At 37.7% G+C, this 21,100-nt stretch overlaps 1 protein-coding gene across 3 annotated transcripts in view; it reads right to left on the bottom strand.

Annotated features, from left to right (window-relative positions):
- LOC121313572 (glucocorticoid-induced transcript 1 protein-like) overlaps positions 1–14,407 on the bottom strand; it is a 77,638-nt gene extending 63,231 nt beyond the window's left edge. The window contains exons 1-2 of one of the 3 annotated variants that reach the window (XM_041246250.1): positions 13,773–14,407; positions 1,681–1,832 (exon numbers count right to left, since the gene is read on the bottom strand). In XM_041246250.1, the coding sequence (XP_041102184.1) occupies positions 1,681–1,832; positions 13,773–14,154 (534 nt within the window). In that variant the 5' untranslated portion in view covers positions 14,155–14,407. The remainder of the gene's footprint in view (positions 1–1,680; positions 1,833–13,772) is intronic. The other 2 variants (XM_041246248.1, XM_041246249.1) reach the window with 2 other exon arrangements.
- Between the last annotated feature and the right edge of the window lie 6,693 nt (positions 14,408–21,100).

The following is a 21,100-nucleotide window of genomic DNA, read 5'->3' as shown; positions in this document are numbered from 1 at the left end:
TAATAATTCTCTTTCCCTGTCTCCCTCATTTTAAAAGTATCTCTACAAAACCACACTGAAGAGCATATTGATAAGGTTTACCGCAATTAGATCAGTATTTGCAAACATTAATTCTACCAGTTAGGAATTTTAAAAAAAAGACAAAGAATCGGACATGCATACTTAGTTAACACATTGTAAAGCAACAAATTTGAGAATTTGGAATTTCTGTATTTTTGGAAAACCCAAATTAAGACCACAGTAGGGCACATGCTATTAATCTTTATTGTTTTTGAACCAACATTTTTAGTGGTCTGGGCCCTTTGAATGTTGCCATAGTAACAAATGGAAATGTTTGCACTAACTCAGTTCTATAAATACACCTCCCTACCTTTTCCCTGATACTGTAATACACACATAGAAACACAATCCCTGTACCACACAGCTGGCCCTGGTAATGAAACGCAGAAGCCTGTGAGTGAATAGATAACAACAGTTCTAAAGGTTTCTCTCCTTCAATGCAGGTAATAATCCACCTGGCAGATATGTTTAACTCCCTTCTTGACTGCTGATCAAACTCTGAGAGTCCTTTCTGTGTAGAATAAGGTTTGCAGTGTTACAATTAAATACTCTAACCCATTCACACAAAATAACAGTATAAATAAAACCTGATTCAATTTTTTTTCTATAAAAAAACTTAATTGGCTTTAATTTTATTTTATTTTTTTTAACCGTTGTCCTATTTACTGTAATGTAGTTCATCATACAAAGCACATAGCCTCAAGCTTTTGAAAACAATGGGGTTATTTCAGCTTCTTGATCCCTCTTCTGTAATTCTTTTGAGATTTTTTTTATAGCTTTTATAGCTTATAATCAAGGGTTCATAAGCAAGAATTTTTAAGTACGATCATTTCCTTGCCTTATCACTGGACAATAACCATCCTTTTTAAAAATCACAGTTGATAGTTATCATGACCAAGGACAATCATTGTGTATGTTACAGTAAACGTTTGAATACTGGCAAATCTCAGTCAACATTTACCAAGTAAAGCAGTAAATGTTGATTAACTGGTAAATGTCTGAAAAAACATATATTTCTTAATATTTCCAGACATTTACCACATTACTTGGTAAATGTTGACTGTTACCAGTAAAACGTAAGAGTTACCAGGTTAGAACTTTTACAGTAACGTATAGATATGATTAAGGTTATGAATTATATAAACCACAATCTAGCAAACCCACATACAGAAATAAATTCTACTTCAAACAGTACAACTCAAAAATGATTTTCAAATGTTACAATAACAATACTGAGACCTATACATCACAAACTACTCTTCCACAATCTTCAGGTTTTTAAGTACCTGTCTAAACCATGATAACTGCCTGATAAAATTTTTTTTTTTTTTTTTTTTTTTTATGTTTTAGCCTGCACTGCCACTTTCTAATGATACTTTTACATTTGCATAACATATTGTTTGTTACCTGTTACAGTATATTCAACAGTAACGTAAAAAATAATAAACAGTAACTGACTCTATTACTATTTTTTGACCGTGACTGTACTACAGTTTACTAAACTGACAGTAATTGAACAGTTAACAGTTTTGATGTGTTCTACACAGTGGCCACAGCCATGAAACATAATGTTCAAGATTGATTGCACCAGAGTGATAAGATAGGGGGTATTGGTTTTACCTGAGTCGTTTTATCTTTCATGCATGAAGGGTAGTGCACTTGAGGGTCACGAGGCCACTGTCCAGTGAGGTAAGGTCCTGTTATTGTGTCCAGGGAGGAGGTCCTCCTGATGGTATTCGAGGTTCTTATTTGCAGGGATTTGGATCTCTCAACTGTGAAAATGAAGATATGCATGTCTTTTAACTGGATCTTAAATGTTAATGGATAATAATAGGCCAGTTGAAGCTTGACAGGAGAAAACTTGTGAAAATGTCCCAAAAAACAGTCTCAGCATTTTCCATGAAAGTCTCCATTTCTTGTAAGAGTCCAGGAAATGCTCGTGAAATTAACGTCCACTTACACATGTAAACACAAGTTTCTCATGAAAATGTTAATTAGCTCATTCAAGTCCTTTCCTAAAGCTGCTATAAACGTCACATGGAAATACGTAAGTTACCAAAGATGATAGCAGGGAAATTAATGTTTTGTTTGCAGTATTTCCTTTATAAGATTATTGTTGCAGATAACCCTTTTTTTCTCTGTCTTCCCTAGAACTTTGCATAATGCTAATCATACATGGATCTATAATGTGTTTGTAAAGTATCATACAGATTGTATTTACCAAGTTTCTGTTTCAAACTATTACTAAAAATGTTTGATAAATTGCATTGTGGGCTTGTGAATTTAGGTGGTTACAGCTACTGTACAGTACTTCAGAATACACTTGCAAATAGATTTCCAAACAATTTTCAAAACGTCTTTATTGTAAAGTGCTACTAAGTACTATGTTTAAATGTGTATAACTATACTCCCATGAAATTTCTACTAGTTGCTTATGTCTGAGTAAAACCTGTGTCCATCCTCCACTTATGTCCGCTGGAGCGATAAAGAGACTCAGGTGTTAATATCCATAAGGGAAGAGGATATGATGAGGCAGCTTGATACGATGCACAACATGAACACTGTTTAACCCACTCTCAAAATAAAAAGTGTGGAATTTTTCCGACTTATTTCTTGGGAATCAACAATACTACTCAATATTCCAATTCCTTATTAAGCAGAAGTAGTCATACAAGTACAGCGCAAAGGAGGATGCTATATTTGGTATTTGAGATACAAAATAAGCTAATGAAACAAAAATTGTGATACAAAATAAAAGTACACCATCGGGTTAGAAAAATAAAGATAGCAGTGCATCTCCAATAGCAGGACCCTCTTCATATCTCTGTTGTGCAGTTCTTGCTGGAGGCTGAGGTAGCTGTTCCTCCACTTGCCTGAGCACCTCCTTATGGCCCTGGCACAGACTGTGCAGGATACAGCAGGCAGCAATAATTTGGGGAACAAGCTCATGGTTCACTTCAATATGTTTCAGTAGTATCGGCCCCCTCCCTTGCAATAGCCCAAACGCCTGTTCAAAAACCACTCGAATTTGGCCCAGTTTATTATTAATACACACACACACACACACACACACACACACACACACACACACACAGATGATGTGTGAAAAGCAGTGTGAGTGACAACACTAAAACAAAATATTAAAAAAGCAGGCACGATCCATCGGCAAATCAGATCTTTAATAACCATTTACATCAAACACAATGACACATGGATTCTTTCTCGTGAAACTGATCTCTGCTCGTGTAAACAGCATTTTTTGGGGACTTTAACGGTTAGCAGCATGGTTATAATCAAGGTTAGACAGCTCTGCAAATTCACTTACCATAACTTTTGCCTGTACTGTATTTACAAATATGCTCTTGTGAAAAACACAAACCCAGGAGGCATAAGCTTTAACAAAACCATACCAGAACACATATTTGTAGGATCCAAAATCTTCTTACAACCATATACAGTAGCATTAAGATTTTAAATTAAGGTCGAGATAAAAGCCTGTGCCATTAGTCTCAACACAAGAGCTACAGTGCGAGACAGTTATAAAAGCTTTGCATATCCAGCCACCACAGAACAGACACTTTGTCTCTTCTCAGGATCAGTTTTTTTGTAAAACACATCAGGCCAATTTCTGATATGTATTTATTTTTTTAAAGCTCATGGTAATTAGCAGCTAATGTTGTACTACTCCAAATATCTGGTGCCCATTATAAGACAGCACATGTCTGTGTATCAGACAGCACATGTCTGGTTATCAGGGAATAAGTAGAAGTTTATATGCAACAAGCTAGGGAGAAACCCAATATTGTATGATTGATGTCATCAATGGGGTTTCTTTGTGATGTGTTTTGGCATGCAGAATGCGAAACTGGGACTCTGATTGGCTCAAATATCCTGAAAGATCCTGGTCTGTCGTAAATGGTCTTCACTTCTATAATGTTTAGGTTTTTTTTTTACCTGTAAGATTATTTCTTTTTGCACTTATATGGCACAGTTTTGATCTTATCCAATACAAATCAACAGTTTTCATTGCAGAGGGGAACTTTCCTTTAGATTCAAATTACCTGACCTGCTGTTAAGACAGAAAAAAGAGCAAGAGATGTTTGACTCGAAAGGAAGGAAGAAAAAGGATAAATGAATAGAATGGGTCAAACACATGACTAAAAGGTAACAGGTTGTTCTCACTGAGGTCTGAAAAGTGTCCAACAAAGAGTCATCATTTCTAGATGGGAATCATCATCATGGCAACTTGAGATTATTTTCCTGCTGGAATGACTTCTGGAGGAGATAGAAAATCATTCAGACAATGATGATACTCTAGGAAACTAGTGTCCCTAGCTATGTCTGTTAAAGCCACCCCACTCTCTCTCTAGTCTATAGATTGTCCTGTAAAGCACCAAGATACTCTCCTGTTTGGCAGTAAACACACAACCAGCAACTCCACCAGACTTTTATAAAGAAAGAAACACAGATTGCCATTATAGATGAGTCCAGCCACTGTGTACTTGTGTCCACTGAAGCCTCTGTTGCTTGTGTCTCTGGGGAAAGATTAGTTCAACAACGGCAAGCTGGAAATCATGTTTCACATAAATGGAGGAAAACCATTTACTGATCTATTTTGCAAGCTCATGCGCTCCACATACCTGTTTACAGTCTTTTCTTGCATCCAGTAAATGCATTCAAATCTAACAGGCTTGGCATGTTGTTCTAACACCTGGAGCACTGCCTGAGACTGGAAAGTGTTGGTTTAGTCTAGACTCGAGCATTTATCAAAAACGACAATAAACCATCTGGCCAATGCTCATGTAAACTAATACTCCTTAGGCTTAGGTATTTTCCTGTCAATTTTGAAACGACAAACTGCCAGCTCTACATCTTTTTATGCACAAAGTACAAAAATGGGAAAACGCCCGCCCACTGTAATCAAGAGTAAGTGAGTAACTGAACCAAAAAAGGCTTGAGTCGACATGTGATGGCTAGCTTTGTTCTTCTTAGTGGAATGTTCTGATAAACTGAATCATTCACTTTTAACTTTATAGAAACACTAAAATGAACTAGTTAAATATTATTATTATTATTATTATTATTATTATTTATTATTATTATTATTATTAGACAAAATGTAACTAGAGGAGGGGTAGGCCCTGTATCTTGGCATTTACTGAATATTTTGCAGAACTAGCTTTGCATAATGTACTGTCTATGACACTTAATGCAGAACAAACAAAAGTTAATCAAAAACAACAATCATGAAGCAAATACCAAATGTTAAATGGATTGTGGGTGTTATGTAAAAAAAAAAAAAAAAAAAAAACAACATTTGGTGTAAGTGCATTACCAGTGTCTTTTTCAAATGTGTCTGAATCATCACAGATGGAAAGAATTGGTTTGTGTCAACAAACGCAGACGCCAAGAGCAGACACTTAATTGAGAATTCACTCACACAGCACAAAAACAAGTTGCCAAATACTGCACATCTAGATGTTTATTTATGTTTGGATTAGAACTGTTCTAGCATTATACTAGGAAACTGCCGAATTACAAAAAAGCATGTGCTGGCATCAGTATACGCCAGTCACACCAGTCTCCAAACACACTCAAATATAGGCCTACAGCCAACTGTAGGTTTGTAAGTAAGATAACAATAGTGTTATTTTTCTAACAAGTGAGCCCATATGAAAGTTCTGTTCCATTGACTACAAAAAACTACTATACAGAAGTGGTGTAGTGAGAATCCCCATTGTACAGACTTTGCTGTATGTCAGTACGATCGTTGTGTCCCAAAAATAACCACATTCTTTTGCTATAGTTATATGTTCTAAAGCATGTCAGATGATCCAGTTTTTTAGAATGTTCCCTTGTTTCTTGATGTCTTTCAAATGCAATACTATATACTCTATTACTAATATCCCCCATCTCAACTGTAAATGCTAAACTGTATTGTGTAGTGTATTTGGAAAAAGTAGCCCTTGATCACAATTATCTACTTGTACAGTACATCCATATGTACATGTACTGTAAAAATGTAAGCATGTCATTTATCCACATCCCTACCCAAATTCTTATAATCTCACTTACAGCTAAATAATGATAACCAACTGTTATCACAACTGGATACAAGATTTGACAGATACAGTATGAAAACCTTGCCCTTAATATATGTACAGACACCTCCATTACATTACAGTTATCCAGAATATGCTTTTCCAGTCTCTAATAATAACAATAAATACTAATAAGAAAAATTAAAAAAATGAAGCATCGCTGACAGATAGAATATAGATATGTCGTACCCTGTCTTTATGATATGATACCCCATATAATGGGTAAAAGATCCCAGTATGTCTAATATTTTGTTACACTTTAATTACTAATAAGTTTACTTACAGGTTATAATATATTTTTTTTTATATAAAATATATTATAAATTATATATATATATATATATATATATATATATATATATATATATATATATATATATATATATATAGAGAGAGAGAGAGAGAGAGAGAGAGAGAGAGAGAGAGAGAGAGAGAGAGAGAGAGAGAGAGAGAGAGAGAGAGAGTGCCTTGCAAAAGTATTCAAACTCCTGACCAATTCTCTCATATTACCGAATTACAAGCGGTACATTGAAATTTCGTTCTGTTCGATATTTTATTTTTAAACACTTAAACTCAAAATCAATTATTGTAAGTTGACACTGGTTTTATGTTGGGAAATATTTTTAAGAAAAATAAAAAACTGAAATATCTTGCTTGCATAAGTATTCAACCCCCACATATTAATATTTCGTACAGCGACCTTTCGCTGCAATAACAGCTTTAAGTCTTTTGGGGTAAGTATGTACCCGCTTTACACACAGTGTCGGAGTGATTTTGGCCCATTCTTCTTGGCAGATTTGCTCCAGGTTGTTCAGGTTGGTTGGACGACGCTTGTGGACCGCAATTTTCAAATAGTGCCACAGATTCTCAATGGGATTGAGATCAGGACTTTGACTGGGCCACTGTAGGACATTCACCTTTTTGTTCTTGAGCCACTCCAATGTTGCTTTGGCCTTGTGCTTGGGATCGTTGTCCTGCTGAAAGGTGAATTTCCTCCCAAGCTTCAGTTTTTTAGCGGACTGAAGCAGATTCTCTTGCAGTATTTTCCTGTATTTTGCTCCATCCATTCTTCCTTCAATTGTAACAAGATGCCCAGTCCCTGCTGATGAGAAGCATCCCCACATCATGATGCTGCCACCACCATACTTCACTGTAGGGATGGTGTGTCTTGAGGCATGGGCAGTTTTAGGTTTGCGCCACACATAGTGCTTTGAGTTTTGGCCAAAAAGCTCTATCTTGGTCTCATCTGACCACAAAACCTTTTCCCACATCGCAGCTGGGTCACTCTCATGCTTTCTGGCAAACTCCAGACGTGCCTTCAGATGGTACTTTTTGAGTAACGGCTTCTTTCTTGCCACCCTCCCATACAGACCAGTGTTATGCAGAGCTCTTGATATGGTTGACTGGTGCACCATTACTCCACTCCCAGCCACTGAACTCTGTAGCTCCTTCAAAGTGATTGTTGGTCTCTCTGTGGCTTCTTGCACAAGTATCCTTCTTGTTTGAGCGCTGAGTTTTGAGGGATGGCCTTTTCTTGGCAGTGCCTGGGTGGTGTGATGCAGCTTCCACTTCCTGATTATTGATCCAACTGTGCTCACTGGGATATCCAAACACTTGGATATTATTTTGTACCCTTTCCCTAATCTATGCATTTGTATTACTTTATCTCTAACTTCTGTAGAATGCTCTTTGGTCTTCATTTTCCTTCAGATTCACAGCCTTACCAATGATCCTTCAACAGTGGGGTTTTTATCCAGAAAATGTGACAGCAACTTTAATGGTTCACAGGTGGAGGCCAATGGTAAGGTAATTGTGTCCTCGTTAGGGCAATTTCTTTCATCGGTGCAAACTGGGAGCTTCCACAGCACAGGGGTTGAATACTTATGCAAGCAAGATATTTCAGTTTTTTATTTTTCTTAAAAATATTTCCCAACATAAAACCAATGTCACCTTACAATAATTGATTCTGAGTTTCAGTGTTTAAAAATAAAATATCAAACAGAATGAAATTTCAATGTACCATTTGTAATTCAGTAATATGAGAGAATTGGTCAGGGGTCTGAATACTTTTGCAAGGCACTGTATATATATATATATATATATATATATATATATATATATATATATATATAATGATGTGTAATTCTCTTGCAAAGGATTTCAGACTATAAAGAACAAGCATGTGCTTTCTTGAGAAGCATGTTCAGACTTTAAATCCGTGCAATCGCTGCTCCAAGCGTATTCCTAATCCATCTGCACACTTCTCAGTTAAAACAAATCCATTTATCTACAGCAGACTGCTTCATTCACTTGCAGATTGCTAGGAGAAACCTTTTGTAAGCAGTGAATTGTTTAAAATGCAAATAAACCATCAGCACAACTGATGTTTTGCTTGACTGAAGACTTCAATATCCTACACTGCAGGTGCCGTATAAATCCTACACTGCAGGTGCTGTGTAAAAATACTACCCTGTACACCTACTGCATTGCACAAAAGTAGAAGCACAGGGGCAAATCAAAACCATGTCAAAGGAGACAGCTACTGTACAGTGGCCATGAAATCACAACAAGAGGCCATCCACAGTATTAGAATATAAAAACATCAATAAGCAGCAGTGTGAATATATTACTGTGCAGCAACACAGACGACCAGACTTTGTATAGTTTGCCAATTATTATCAGCAAACGTAATATTTATTGTGTGTTATAATGCATGTCTAAGCACAGTACTGAAATACAGAATACACATGATCTTTGGTTCATACAATACATTGTAAATCCCTATGTGGAAAAGAGGACTGTACTGTGTGCGTGCATAGCGTAGAGATTACGGCAGGATTAAAGAAAATGATCATCTGAGCATTAACCAGACTGTAACAGAAGGGAAGATGTATGAACAGGACAGACCTTATTAAAGGAAACCCAAAACGCACATAACATTAAGAATCAAAAAATATACAATAATCCGGGCCAGGCTATATTGATGTACATATTGTACTGATAATAATGTGATACAGCCAACTGAAAGTTCTGTATCAGATATTTGGAATAAGAATGAATTTAATTAAAATAAAAAGAAGGTATACAATTTAATTCTTGTTGTTTAACTACTACAGTACATTACATATATATATATATATATATATATATATATATATATATATATATATATATATATATATATATATATATATATATATTATACTGTGGAAATTTAAACTGTTGTGGCAAATCCACTCATGGGTAGCCGCTCTAGCAGCGTGGCAGAAATCCGGTTGCCAGGTCACCATTTGAGACCTAAACTAACCTGTTGGCAATTAAGAATACCATTAAGGTCGTCGCTCTGCCATCCGAGGAACTGAGTGAGTCATTATGCGAATTTCAGTAAGGAAACTGCATTTCCCATTGTGTTTTGTGCTGAAAACGCATAGGGCTCTTTGTGTTACAACAGCTGCAATTTGTTCACTTCTGACGTGAATTGTGAAATAAAACCTTTTATACATTTATTAAGACATCATTATCTTGTTTGTTTATTATTTGTTTATTCATCCAGTTTTGAAAGGAGGGATTTTTTTCCCTACTTTGTTAGGGTCGAAATACACAAATAATTACCTTGCTTTGCTGTTATCTTTTCTCATACTTCAAATATATAGTACAACTGCGGTACGACCAACCAAATATTATTTGCATTTTAGAGTAACACAAAAAAAACACTAAAGAGAGAGACAAGCCCGGGTGGCAGGCAAAGATCCTCACTAGTTCTATACAGCCAATCAATTATTACCAGTGTGATTTATTATTGTTAATTGATTCGAAAAGTGGGGGTTCCATTGGGATTCAGTGTTATTACTAATCGTAACATTGTTACAGTATTTACAAGTATTATTTAATCATCTTTCCTTTATGTAAGTGTTTGCAGTGTTGCACAAAGCGAGTCTGTCTTAAATAGAATAAACACCAGATGCATGTAGTATTAATAATAATAAAAGGGCAAATAAAAGTTGCATTTCACTAGTATTTTTAGGCAACGTCTTTCTCTTCCTTTTATAAGCAATTGTTTTTAAAATCTAGTGGCATTCCCCTCAAATTCCTTTATTTCTTTTGGCCCCCAGACAAATTGGTAAGAGATTCCTGCCAAAGTCATGTAGAAATAAATAAATGCGTCGAAAATAAAAAATAAAAACAGGAAATGAAAGACTTCCCTCTGGGTCTTAGTTGCAATAACACATACATCAAGCAAAACACAGAGCTTTATCAATATATAACCTGAATTACATCTTTTTAAGTAGAATAATACCTCATAATAATAATCCAAATAATCTGGTTTCTCATGCAGTTGCCAATGGAAATGGTGGATTATTGCACTAGTTTAACTTATCGTTGTTTTTCCTCCACAGATGTTACACGATAAACTGAGAAAGTGTTTTGTGGTCTCACAATACAACCACGTGAAAAGTCCTCAAAATGTCTTCAATCTTTCGACTGCCACGCAAATTGAACATTAAGTAACATTACACTAGTGATATAACCTGATAAGGAATATGGCCAGACCTCTCACAATTAACATATTACAAGTGCAATATAAAGGCACCGAAAGGTTAAAAAAAGTAAGCGTGTCAGCTGAACAAACACTGTGTTTTTCAGTCTTTAAAGCTGGTGGTATTTTCTGCAAATGTGAGACTCAACCAGGACGTGACTTAAATCATCGCTTTGATTGACAGCTCGTCACTCGGTTACGTACAGGTTTTTTCAACAAGAAATGCGAAGCTGAACTCTACAGACTAGATTTGAAAAGCTATTGCACTTGTGATGTACACAGTAAGCAGAATGACAGCTGCTTGAAGATTTGCAGTCATATTGTCATACTAAACAAAAACACAGATTGGTCTTTATCCACAAATAAGACTGTTCTCCCCTTGTACACTTGATACTCCCTGTACTCATCACATAAATATTTATATAGCCTGATTTATTTTAATCAATTTTGAAATGCATTTAGCTTACTCGGTAATGTTTATCATGTACATGACATAACAGCAGAGGATCATATTGTAAAAAATCTGAAACCTGACACAGGACAGCCTATATGAAAATGACTAATGCTTAATTACAAAGTCAGAGAACTACTGTGTAAGTTCACCAATATAGTAATTCCCTGATGAGTACCATGCATTAATGTTTATTTGTAAATGTTTTAACACAGGGGTGAAACGTCAGCGTTCCTGGTCCATAGCCCAGATCATCTCCAGTTCTAAATGCACTCAAGCATTGCTGGGTCGTGACCATCTTCAGCAGGTAAAACTGTTGGAAAGAGAGACCATCGATACTTGCCCATTGAATTCATGGATTAAACTGCACAATGCACAGTGCAAAACAATACATACATTGTATTTCAAATCAGGTAACTTCAGCTTCTTTTTCCGCATAGTGTACAGGCAGGCTAAGCACTGCAGAAGGTAAGATACTGACTGCATGTGCATTGCCATAAATATCCAAACTGACAAGGAAAGCCACATTTTTCGGGTGGACAGCATTATTTCCAATACTCTTTCAAATACCAACGCAATTACAACATTGTGTCAAGTTAAACACTAATGCCAAAGGAATCAAGGGGCTTTGTTATGTTTCCAGAGAGATTTGCCAACCCCTTGTGTGAAATGATGAACCAAGAATAGGCTGAGAGGATACTTGTCCATTTATCCTAAATACCTACTGTAGCTGTAACCAGACCACATGACCCATAGTACAGAAAGTGACTTACGGCTTTATAAAAATAAAAAAAAATTAAAAATCTGCAATAACTCAGGTACAAGTAAGCAGCAAATACAATTTTCAAAATCTGTAGTGTGACGAGCCAAAAGAAGTTAAACACAACAAAAAGAGGTTTGTTTTGATATTGGTGTAATATCAAAACAAACCTCCAGTGAATCATACATTACCAGGATGACTCACCATATCAGTATATCATATGGAGCTATTTCACAAACCATACTACACTTTACATACTAACTGTATTTTAGATGCTGTGTACCTATTGAGTCCAGTCAATGCTTTGCTATTGTACAGTGATTACTGAGGCTGTAATCCAAGAGTCGTTCAGTACATTTAGCACAGAAAGCTACAGTAAGAGACATCACTACAATAAAATAAATCATGCAAAGCAACACACGCTGTGCAAACACTGCTGATGGGAGTTTATTAGAACTGTTACTACAGTAGAAAATAAGTATTCAAGCAGAGAAGCACTGGTTCAATATAACGATTTGTCATTTTATCAATGGACAATAGTGTTCAAGTTACAACCAGTTCATCAACCTAACAGAATTAGCATGATGATAAAATCACTTTCAAGAAAGTACAGTAACGACTGGGATATTAGCTTCATTCTTTATAAAGTGCAAATGTACAGGAAAGTATGCCAACTGAAGCTTGGATATTTTGAGACTGCACGTATGCATAACAGAGAAGCTTCTTAGGAAAATGGATAAAACAAATTATTAATAAGCTTGTTATTGGTGAATTTCTTTTAATTAGAGGAGGGACAAACGCTCTATAAACTCCATTTCCACTGAAATTGACAGTACAAAGACCTGCTTAATTTGCCAAAGGCACTCCTTATCTCAAAGTGGGTATTAGATTAAAGGAAGCAACAAGGAAGTTAGCTGAACTGATCATCAACAATTCCTACAAGCATTACTAATATGATTAGGCTAACCCATGCATACCTCAAGATGTTACTGTTCTTATTAGACGTTTTTGACTTGCTATTGATTAACATAATGCAAAGTAAGTTTCAACTGTTATTTCTGTAAATGAAGGTATCATTTTATTGTCACATTTGCTTTTATATATTGTAACTTCTGGTGCATATAACTATTTTACATGATTTCATGTCTGAATACATCTCCCCTGGTTGGCATTCTTCTAGGCTTATCTCTTTCAATCGGAACTGATTTCTTTCAAACAGAAATGACTGTGTGATAAAAAAAAAGCATCAACACTGCAAAATTCTTAAACACAACCTGATGTCTGGTACAGCAATATTATTATGTGCTTCTTCGCTAACTGTAACTTGACTCTTAACAATCGGAACACAGCTTTTCGTTGGCCTTGTCTTCAAATAAACCAAGGATTTGGCGACTTTTAATATAATGAGTGCACCTTGTTTACACTATGTCTATTAAACCACTGTCATCATTTGCATGAAAGTATGTGATTTTGAGACTTGTGCCTAACGCTACAACGTGATTATATCTAGGCCAGAACTAAAGATCTCACAGCTTGCTCATTATTTTGTAGTGCTAGGGTACTTCAACCCGTAAAGAGCAGTACAACCGATTTACTTCATATTACAATTAGTACTAGCCGGTACTACAGTAATTGAAAGCTGTGCTGTCGTGTTACACGCACAGTAGTATTGAAAACAACGGCAGGGGTAGCGTACTAGTAAAGCCAAATGACAAACATCAGCTGAACATTAGCAGTAGTAGTCGTAGTCGTAGTAGTACAGTAGTAACTTTAGAGGATTCATTCCAAGGTAGCCTGTTCTGTGCAAAGTATCATTCCCATTAAACACACACATTGTATTTTAATTTCGTATCCCAACTTTACCTCTGTATACAGGCAAGCTCGGACTCATTCGCTCAGGTGAGCTCCTGCAGTCGGGAGATCGTCTCTGCCTCCCAATCCGTCTTCCTTCCACAGAGCTGCTGCCGCCCGGGTTAGTAATCAGCTGTGTCGGGCTGGGCGGGCTAGAGCACCGGGAAGATGTCAGTCCTGTGTTACTCCCCACTGAAAAGGAAGAAGGAGAACGGGTAGGGCTCTGTTGATTGCCACGAAGCTGGTAGGGCACGGTGGCGCGGATGGGCTGCAGCAGGCGGTTGCTGCTGCTGCTGCTGCTGCTGCTGATGCCGGTTGAGGTGGGAGAACCTGCATTGCTGCGTCTCATTCTTTGCTGCTGGTGGTGAGATGTGTTTGAAGTTGATGCGGACATGATCGTTACAGTACACTGCACTTCAATCCAAATGAATACGAAATATCCGTCTCACGATCAGTAAAAGTCAAATAATGGTTTGCAATTAGCATTAACTTACTTTGGGTTATAGGTGTATTAGTAGCTAGCTATAAAGTAACAATAATAGAGCCAGCTCTTTTTTAAAAAATTTTTTTTACATGTTTGATCACTTTGTCCAATATACTTTTTGATTTTTATATAAATATCCCTTCAGAAATTCCATGAACATCAAATATTAAAATAATAATAATAATAATAATAATAATAATAATAATTATTATTATTATTATTATTATAACCTGAAGTTGAACGATAGTGCAATTACCCAAGCCTCTGTTACACAGCCCTACACAACACTGTTTCTTCCCTGTCTATACTCCAAATGACAGCTGCAACGACAGAAGCAGTCGCTGCCACACAGGGGTTGGTCACAATTATTGACTGTACTCATCTGGTTGGTGGTTGTAAAATACAGTGCTTTCAGCTATAGGCCTTTAACATAATACTGACGTTGTATTTAACCAATACATTCATTGAGGTTTCCCAGAACTGGGATTAGCACATGGTTTCAGCACTCGATTGGTTATTGAAAGAATCTGACATCCTTCTTTGCATGCACTGTACATTCAAGAAGACTGTCGCGCAAGAAAACGTTGTCATCGTACAGAATGTTGATTGGTGGAAGATATCCAGATTAGTTATTTACTACTGTATGCGAGTGTTTAGAAATAACCATGTAACGACTATAAAACTCAAATACAGTATACCCGTAGCAGATTGAGAGTGGAGAGTTTTATATTTAAAAAAAAAAAAAACTCAAAGAAAAAAAAAACCCTTACCATATTACAAGCACAGTGTAGTCGAACGCAAAATAATATTTAATTATATTTAGTTTCATTTGTCTACATATTTCTACAGTACCCAATATTTGTGAAATACTTGATAGTAAATAGACATAAACAAATGTTTTATGTTAATTGTTTTTATGTACAAAAAAAAGGATAATACTATACATATTCTTTGGTCATTTGTACCAAACCACTTCTGAGAGTGTCTGGAAAATATGTAAGAATTTGGACAGCTTGTTTTTTTTCTTCTTTTGCTTCTTCAAAAATGGTTTGTTCTTCAAATCACAACCTAATAAAAAGGTCTGTAAATTATTTTACAATCATTTAGGTTTAACACAAATATCAGTGATCACTAATTTAACGACTTGATCATCTAATCATAACTAGAATTTCTGGTATTTGACTAAAGTCACAAAAATAACCAAATTACATTGTGCATAACTAAATTGCAGCGAGGCCCATGCAAAAAAATGAACACTAGTATGCATTACTTCTGACATCACAAAGTCAAAATGTATTACAATGAATGTTAATGTACAGTTCACTCTACTCACAGCCTGATTACACTCTGAGTACTTTAACATGCAGGCTAATATTCGACTACTACTCTGAATACTCAATATTCAAAATTAGGGTTACAGTCATGTAAAGAGCATTGACAGCATAAGGTAAACAGTGTTCACAATAAGATATGTGGAAGCTATTTAAACAGCATATTCCAAATACCCAACTTTCTCTATCAAGGTGCATGTGTGAAACAACCTCTACATATGGTGCACACAGCATTTGTATTGGAAGTAGATAAATACATACCCAGACGTGAAGTTTACAACTTTATGATGGAGGAAGGAATACATTGGCAACACGCTATGATCGTCTATGTAGTGTTTATAATTAATACATACATCTAATTAGCTAAGTTAATCTTGCTTCTTAAAAACTTGTAATCATGCCAAAGGTATGTATTACTGTAGTCTGGATATTTTTGTCTGCATGTAAACTTGGAATAATAGTGTAATATTACATTCCACTTGCATGTAAACAGATTGTACTGAATACTTTTTTTGGAATACAGCAGTATTCCGAATGTTTTGCATGTAAACATGCTCTTTGTCACAGAGTAAAATAACATATGGCAGGAAACTGGGGGAGGAATCTTGTATTCCTTTGGAGGATTTGCATAATAATAATTATATTTAAGTTTAAAACTGAACATAATTGTGTCTCTAAATGATAAGGGTGATTTCAAATGTTACATTTGAGGTGGTCTTTTTGTGTTAGTTTGGAAAATGTATTAATAAGTTTATAACAAAAAATGGTGGTCCAGTGGTTAAAGAAAAGGGCTTGATACCAGGACGTTCTATTCAAATCCCAGCTCAGCTGTGTGAAGATGAATTTACTGAGCTTTACCACGCTTATTTGTGATATTATGGTACTTTAATAAAGCATAAAGCATAAAAATACAATAATGTGATTGCTCTTCACACATAAAATACCAGATATTCTGGCATGCATTATCCTCTATTCACTACACCCGGGGGGGGGGTATGTGTTACAGTATGTGATAACATGTCGCTGTTAGTAAGCATAATTGGTTTCTAATGAGCATTCATCCTGTTTCATAAGGGTCAGTGGGCTATATGTTGTGTGTTCTACTCAGATAGCTGAACACCTACATCTCAAGGGCATATTATTTTAATTATGGAAAACTACTTTCAGTTGCAATGAACAGTGCCATCCAGCACTTCAGATAAGCTGTGTCCTGGGTGTTTTATGCACTGAAAAATATTAATTATGATATTTAAACTTATGCATAAAGAATAGGCATAGTTAGGCACTAGCTTGGAGATTTGCCAGTTCGAATCCACTGCCGACCGTGGATGGGAGTTCCCAGAGGGTAGCACACAATTGGCCAAGCGCTGCCTGGGCAGGGTAGGGGTAGGTTGGCTGGGGAGTCCTTGGCTCACCACACACCAGCCACTTCTGTGGCTGACAGGGCGCCTGCAGGCCAGCCTGTACACAGTTCAGAAATGCGTGGTCCTCCAACTTTGAATATGGCTGCACGGCGGGCTTGCAGAGCGGGAAAAAAAGCAGATGGCTGACAGCGCTCGTTTCAGAGGACGCGAGCGCTCAAGTTCATCTCTCCTGAGTCAGTTTGGGGGTTGCAGCGGTGAGCCGGGTTGAAGAATAATTGGAGATTCCAAAATTGGGAGGAAAATTGGAAAATTAATCAAAATAACTGCTAAAAAAAAAAAAAAAGAAAAGGAATACGCACAGCAAGCTGCACAGCTCACATTCACCTTATCCAGCTTCTTGTAGGCCTGCCTTGTTGGTTCCTGGCGTCTCAATGGTTAGTGAAACAGCAAACAGTAAATCAAGTAGTAATAATGATGTAAGGGGTAACAAAAACAGATATTCTTTTCTCGTCATTTTACACAACACTGTTAGGCCACAAGGTTCATCTCGTAGAACATTTCCACAGGTTGGCTGTATTGGTCTTTGCATTCCTGGTGATTCTTCATTGCCCAGATCGACAAGTGAGTTGCAGCAGTGAGGCAATATATTTAAATTAGACAGAAAAACATTGTTAGAATTTTTTTTTTTTTTTTTTTTTTTAATGAGTATGTGAATTAGCTATGCTGAAGGATAGCATATATATTTGGTAAATGTAAAATACAAATAAATAAATACATTACTATAAATGCTGAAATAAATGAATACATAAATGAATGCAGACATTTATGTATTTATTTATCTTGATATTTTTTTCACTATCATATAAACAATGACATTTACTACTGTATGAAAACAAAGGAATTAATATAATTATATATAATATATATATATATATATATATATATATATATATATATATATATATATATATATATATATATATATATTATAATATATAAAAGATTTAAACAAAAAAGATTTTTTTACATAAAGGTCATCATGCTTTCATATATTTTTACTTTCAAATTTAAAATATATATTGTAACGACCCGGACAGTTGCTTTGTTGCAGGACTTGTTGTCTGTTCAGTTTGTCTCTTCTGTCTATCTTACATGTATTGTAAGGGTAATGGGGCGGGTCGCGTAGTTAGTGAATGGGGAGAATGTGTGTTGTTGTTTACCGGTAAATCTCCCTCCCGACTTGTGAGCAATGTTATCTGTTCCTGGAGGGCAAATGACGTGGCAGCTGCAGATCATAAAAAGCAGCTGCAATCATTTACCAAGGGGTCATGAGTGACGGTATAAATAGGGGTCAAAGCAATGTTATCTGTCCCTTCGTTTTGGTTGTGTCATTGACCTGGAAGGACCTGAACTGTTGGTGAAATAAATAGTAGCTGTTAATTTGTACTGTCTACTGTTGAGTGTATTTACTAGACAGCTGACACGTTCCAGAGCTGTGACCAGAGGTCAGCCCAAACCCAAAACAGCACTTCACTTGTACTACTGTAAAACTGTACTGCATCACAATCACTAATTCACGCACTAACCAGACTATTATTTCGGGACCAGCTCGGGGATTATAAATGTAAGTAATATACACCACTGTATTAAACGCCACTGGACAAAAACAAGTAATAAAAAAAACCTTTTCACCTGGATTACAATTGTCTGTCTGTTCTTTAATCACCTGCACCTGTACACTATTAACCACTTTGCCACACATGGTGTTAAAAGTGGGACTATGGATCACGCAGCACTTTCAACGCTGCTGCAGGCGCTGGAGAGACAGAGAGAAGTGGTATGCGGTGCTGGTGGAGAAGGTCGGTCTGGCGGTCCAGACTGCGGTACCAATACGGGCAATGAAAATGATGGTGGAGGATCACCCAGAGGCTTACCAGGTTGCTTTCAAACTGCTGGCTACCACCGCGTCATGGCCCAGAAGGTACTGGGGGAGCCAGCTGGGTTCTGCCTGATCGAGGAGGCTCAGGCAGCGTACCATCTACGACCTGGTAAAACGAGCCATCCTATGCCGGCTCAACATCACGGGGAGAAACGCATAGGGTACGACTCTGGGAGTACCGATGATCCTCAGATACACTCCCCAGGTGGTTGCGCAGCAGTTGTGTGACCACATGGTGCACTGGCTAAGCCCCGCCCAGAAAACGGGTCTGCAAATGGGCAAAGCCATAGCAGTGGAGCAATTCTGCCATGTGGTCGGCGTCGAAACCCAGGTATGGATACGGCACCACAACCCTGCCACCCTGGAAGCAGCGATAAAACTGGCGGAGGATTTCGAGGACTCCCTGGTTTCAGCCCACACTACCTGGTCTGGTGCCCCTGTTGGTTGCATCTAAAACAGATAGGGGAGAAGGAGGGAACATTGGTTAACTGTTTGTCTTATTGCTGGTATGGTAATGGGGCCGGAGTAGCAGCTTTACCTCCGCTGGGGGCCAACCTTGATCTCTATGAATAGGAGGCGAGGTTGCCCATTGGGACCAAGATCTCCTAGATTTCCGGATCTCCCCTATCTGTTTTAGATGCAACCAACAGAGGCACCAGGCCAGGTCATGCCCATCAGCAATGGAGTGTGACATGGCGATGTGCAATTGGGCATCTGGTGCAGGTAAGTGCAGGGAAAATGGTTGGGAGAGGCCTTGTATTGTTAATACAGTTTTAGCCAAGGTGACAACCCACGCATTAGTGGAGACCAGGTGTGAGCAGACCTTAATTAAAGCAGCTCTCTTGGGCGGTGTGTCATGGCAGCCACAAGGCCAGGTGGCGATCTCCTGCGTCCATGGAGGTACAGCGACATACCCCACCCTAAAAGTATATTTATCGGTAGTAATGCTAAATTATAGAGAATTGGTTAAATTAATGGCAGTCTCGACCGCACATGTAAACGTGGCAGAAAAAAGGTAAATGGAACGAATTGGTGATGTGCTTCCTTTTCAAGCCGAAATGTTTTCTCCTATCTTCCGTTCTAGAAAAACGAATGCAGAAAAGGACCACAAAATGGGAGGGAGCATCACTAAGACAAGGCTGGGGTCTGGTGGGAGAGCACTCGGATGGTAACAAACACCAGTCAAAGGGAGTCGGAACGCAGTGTGACTGAGAGGGCGAGGTTACGGGGCCATCTAGGGCAGATGCTACTCCAGCCCCTCTCAATATACTGGACATGTGGTACTCAAGAACGGACATAGCATGGGGCCAACATAATGACCCGTCAGTAGTGCACGCATGGGGACAGGTCGGGTCTATTGAAGGTAAGGATGTTGATAGTGCCGGGGCTCTAGTATTTCTACACTTCAGTATCAAGGGGCAACAACTATATAGGGTAAACCTAGCCTCGGGCATAGGATAGCCTATAAAACAATTATTAGTTCCCCCGTTTTGTCGGCCCGAGGTCATGAGGCTGGCGCATGATATCCCTTTTGTGGGGCACCTCGGAGCTGACAAAACAAATGAATGGCTATTGGCTTGATTCTATTGGGTAGGGCTTCATACTGATGTGTGGAATATGTAGCAACATATCCAGACTGCCAGCGAGTAGCGCCAGGTTCGAGTGCGCCCAACCCCTTTGGTAGCAATGCCAATTATTTCTACCCCCTTTGAACGCACTGCAATGGACATAGTGAGCCTTTTGCTACCTTCTGATTCCGGGAATATGCATATATTAGTGGTGGAAGATTATGCAAAGCGATACCCGGAGGCAGTTCCATTGATGTCCACTAATGCAGCTGCAGTTACCAAAGATTATGGCCAGTGTAAGGATCCCCAAGGAGATTTTGACTGATCATGGAACCAACTTTCTGTCTACCAAGCTACAGCAAGTGTAAAATATATAAAAAAACACGTCCCATTAGGACCTCTGTTTATAATCGGATAGTTTAGTGGAATGTTTTAATCAGACCCTAAAGCAGATGCTGGGACGTTTTGTAAACCAAGTGCAAAAACATTGGGCATCGCTTCTTCCTTATCTCCTTTTTGCAGTAGGAGAGGTTCTACGCAGAGTTCAACAGGGTTCTGCCCCTTTGAGCTCTTGTACGACCGACAGCCTCGCGGCATCCTCGATCTGTTGAGAGAGGGGTGGGAGGAGCACAAAGGCTTGTCCATAAAATGTAG

This window comes from Polyodon spathula, chromosome 3 (genome assembly GCF_017654505.1).
Source record: "Polyodon spathula isolate WHYD16114869_AA chromosome 3, ASM1765450v1, whole genome shotgun sequence".
Classification (NCBI taxonomy): Eukaryota; Metazoa; Chordata; class Actinopteri; order Acipenseriformes; family Polyodontidae; genus Polyodon; species Polyodon spathula.
This window is presented reverse-complemented; position numbering and strand designations above follow the sequence as displayed.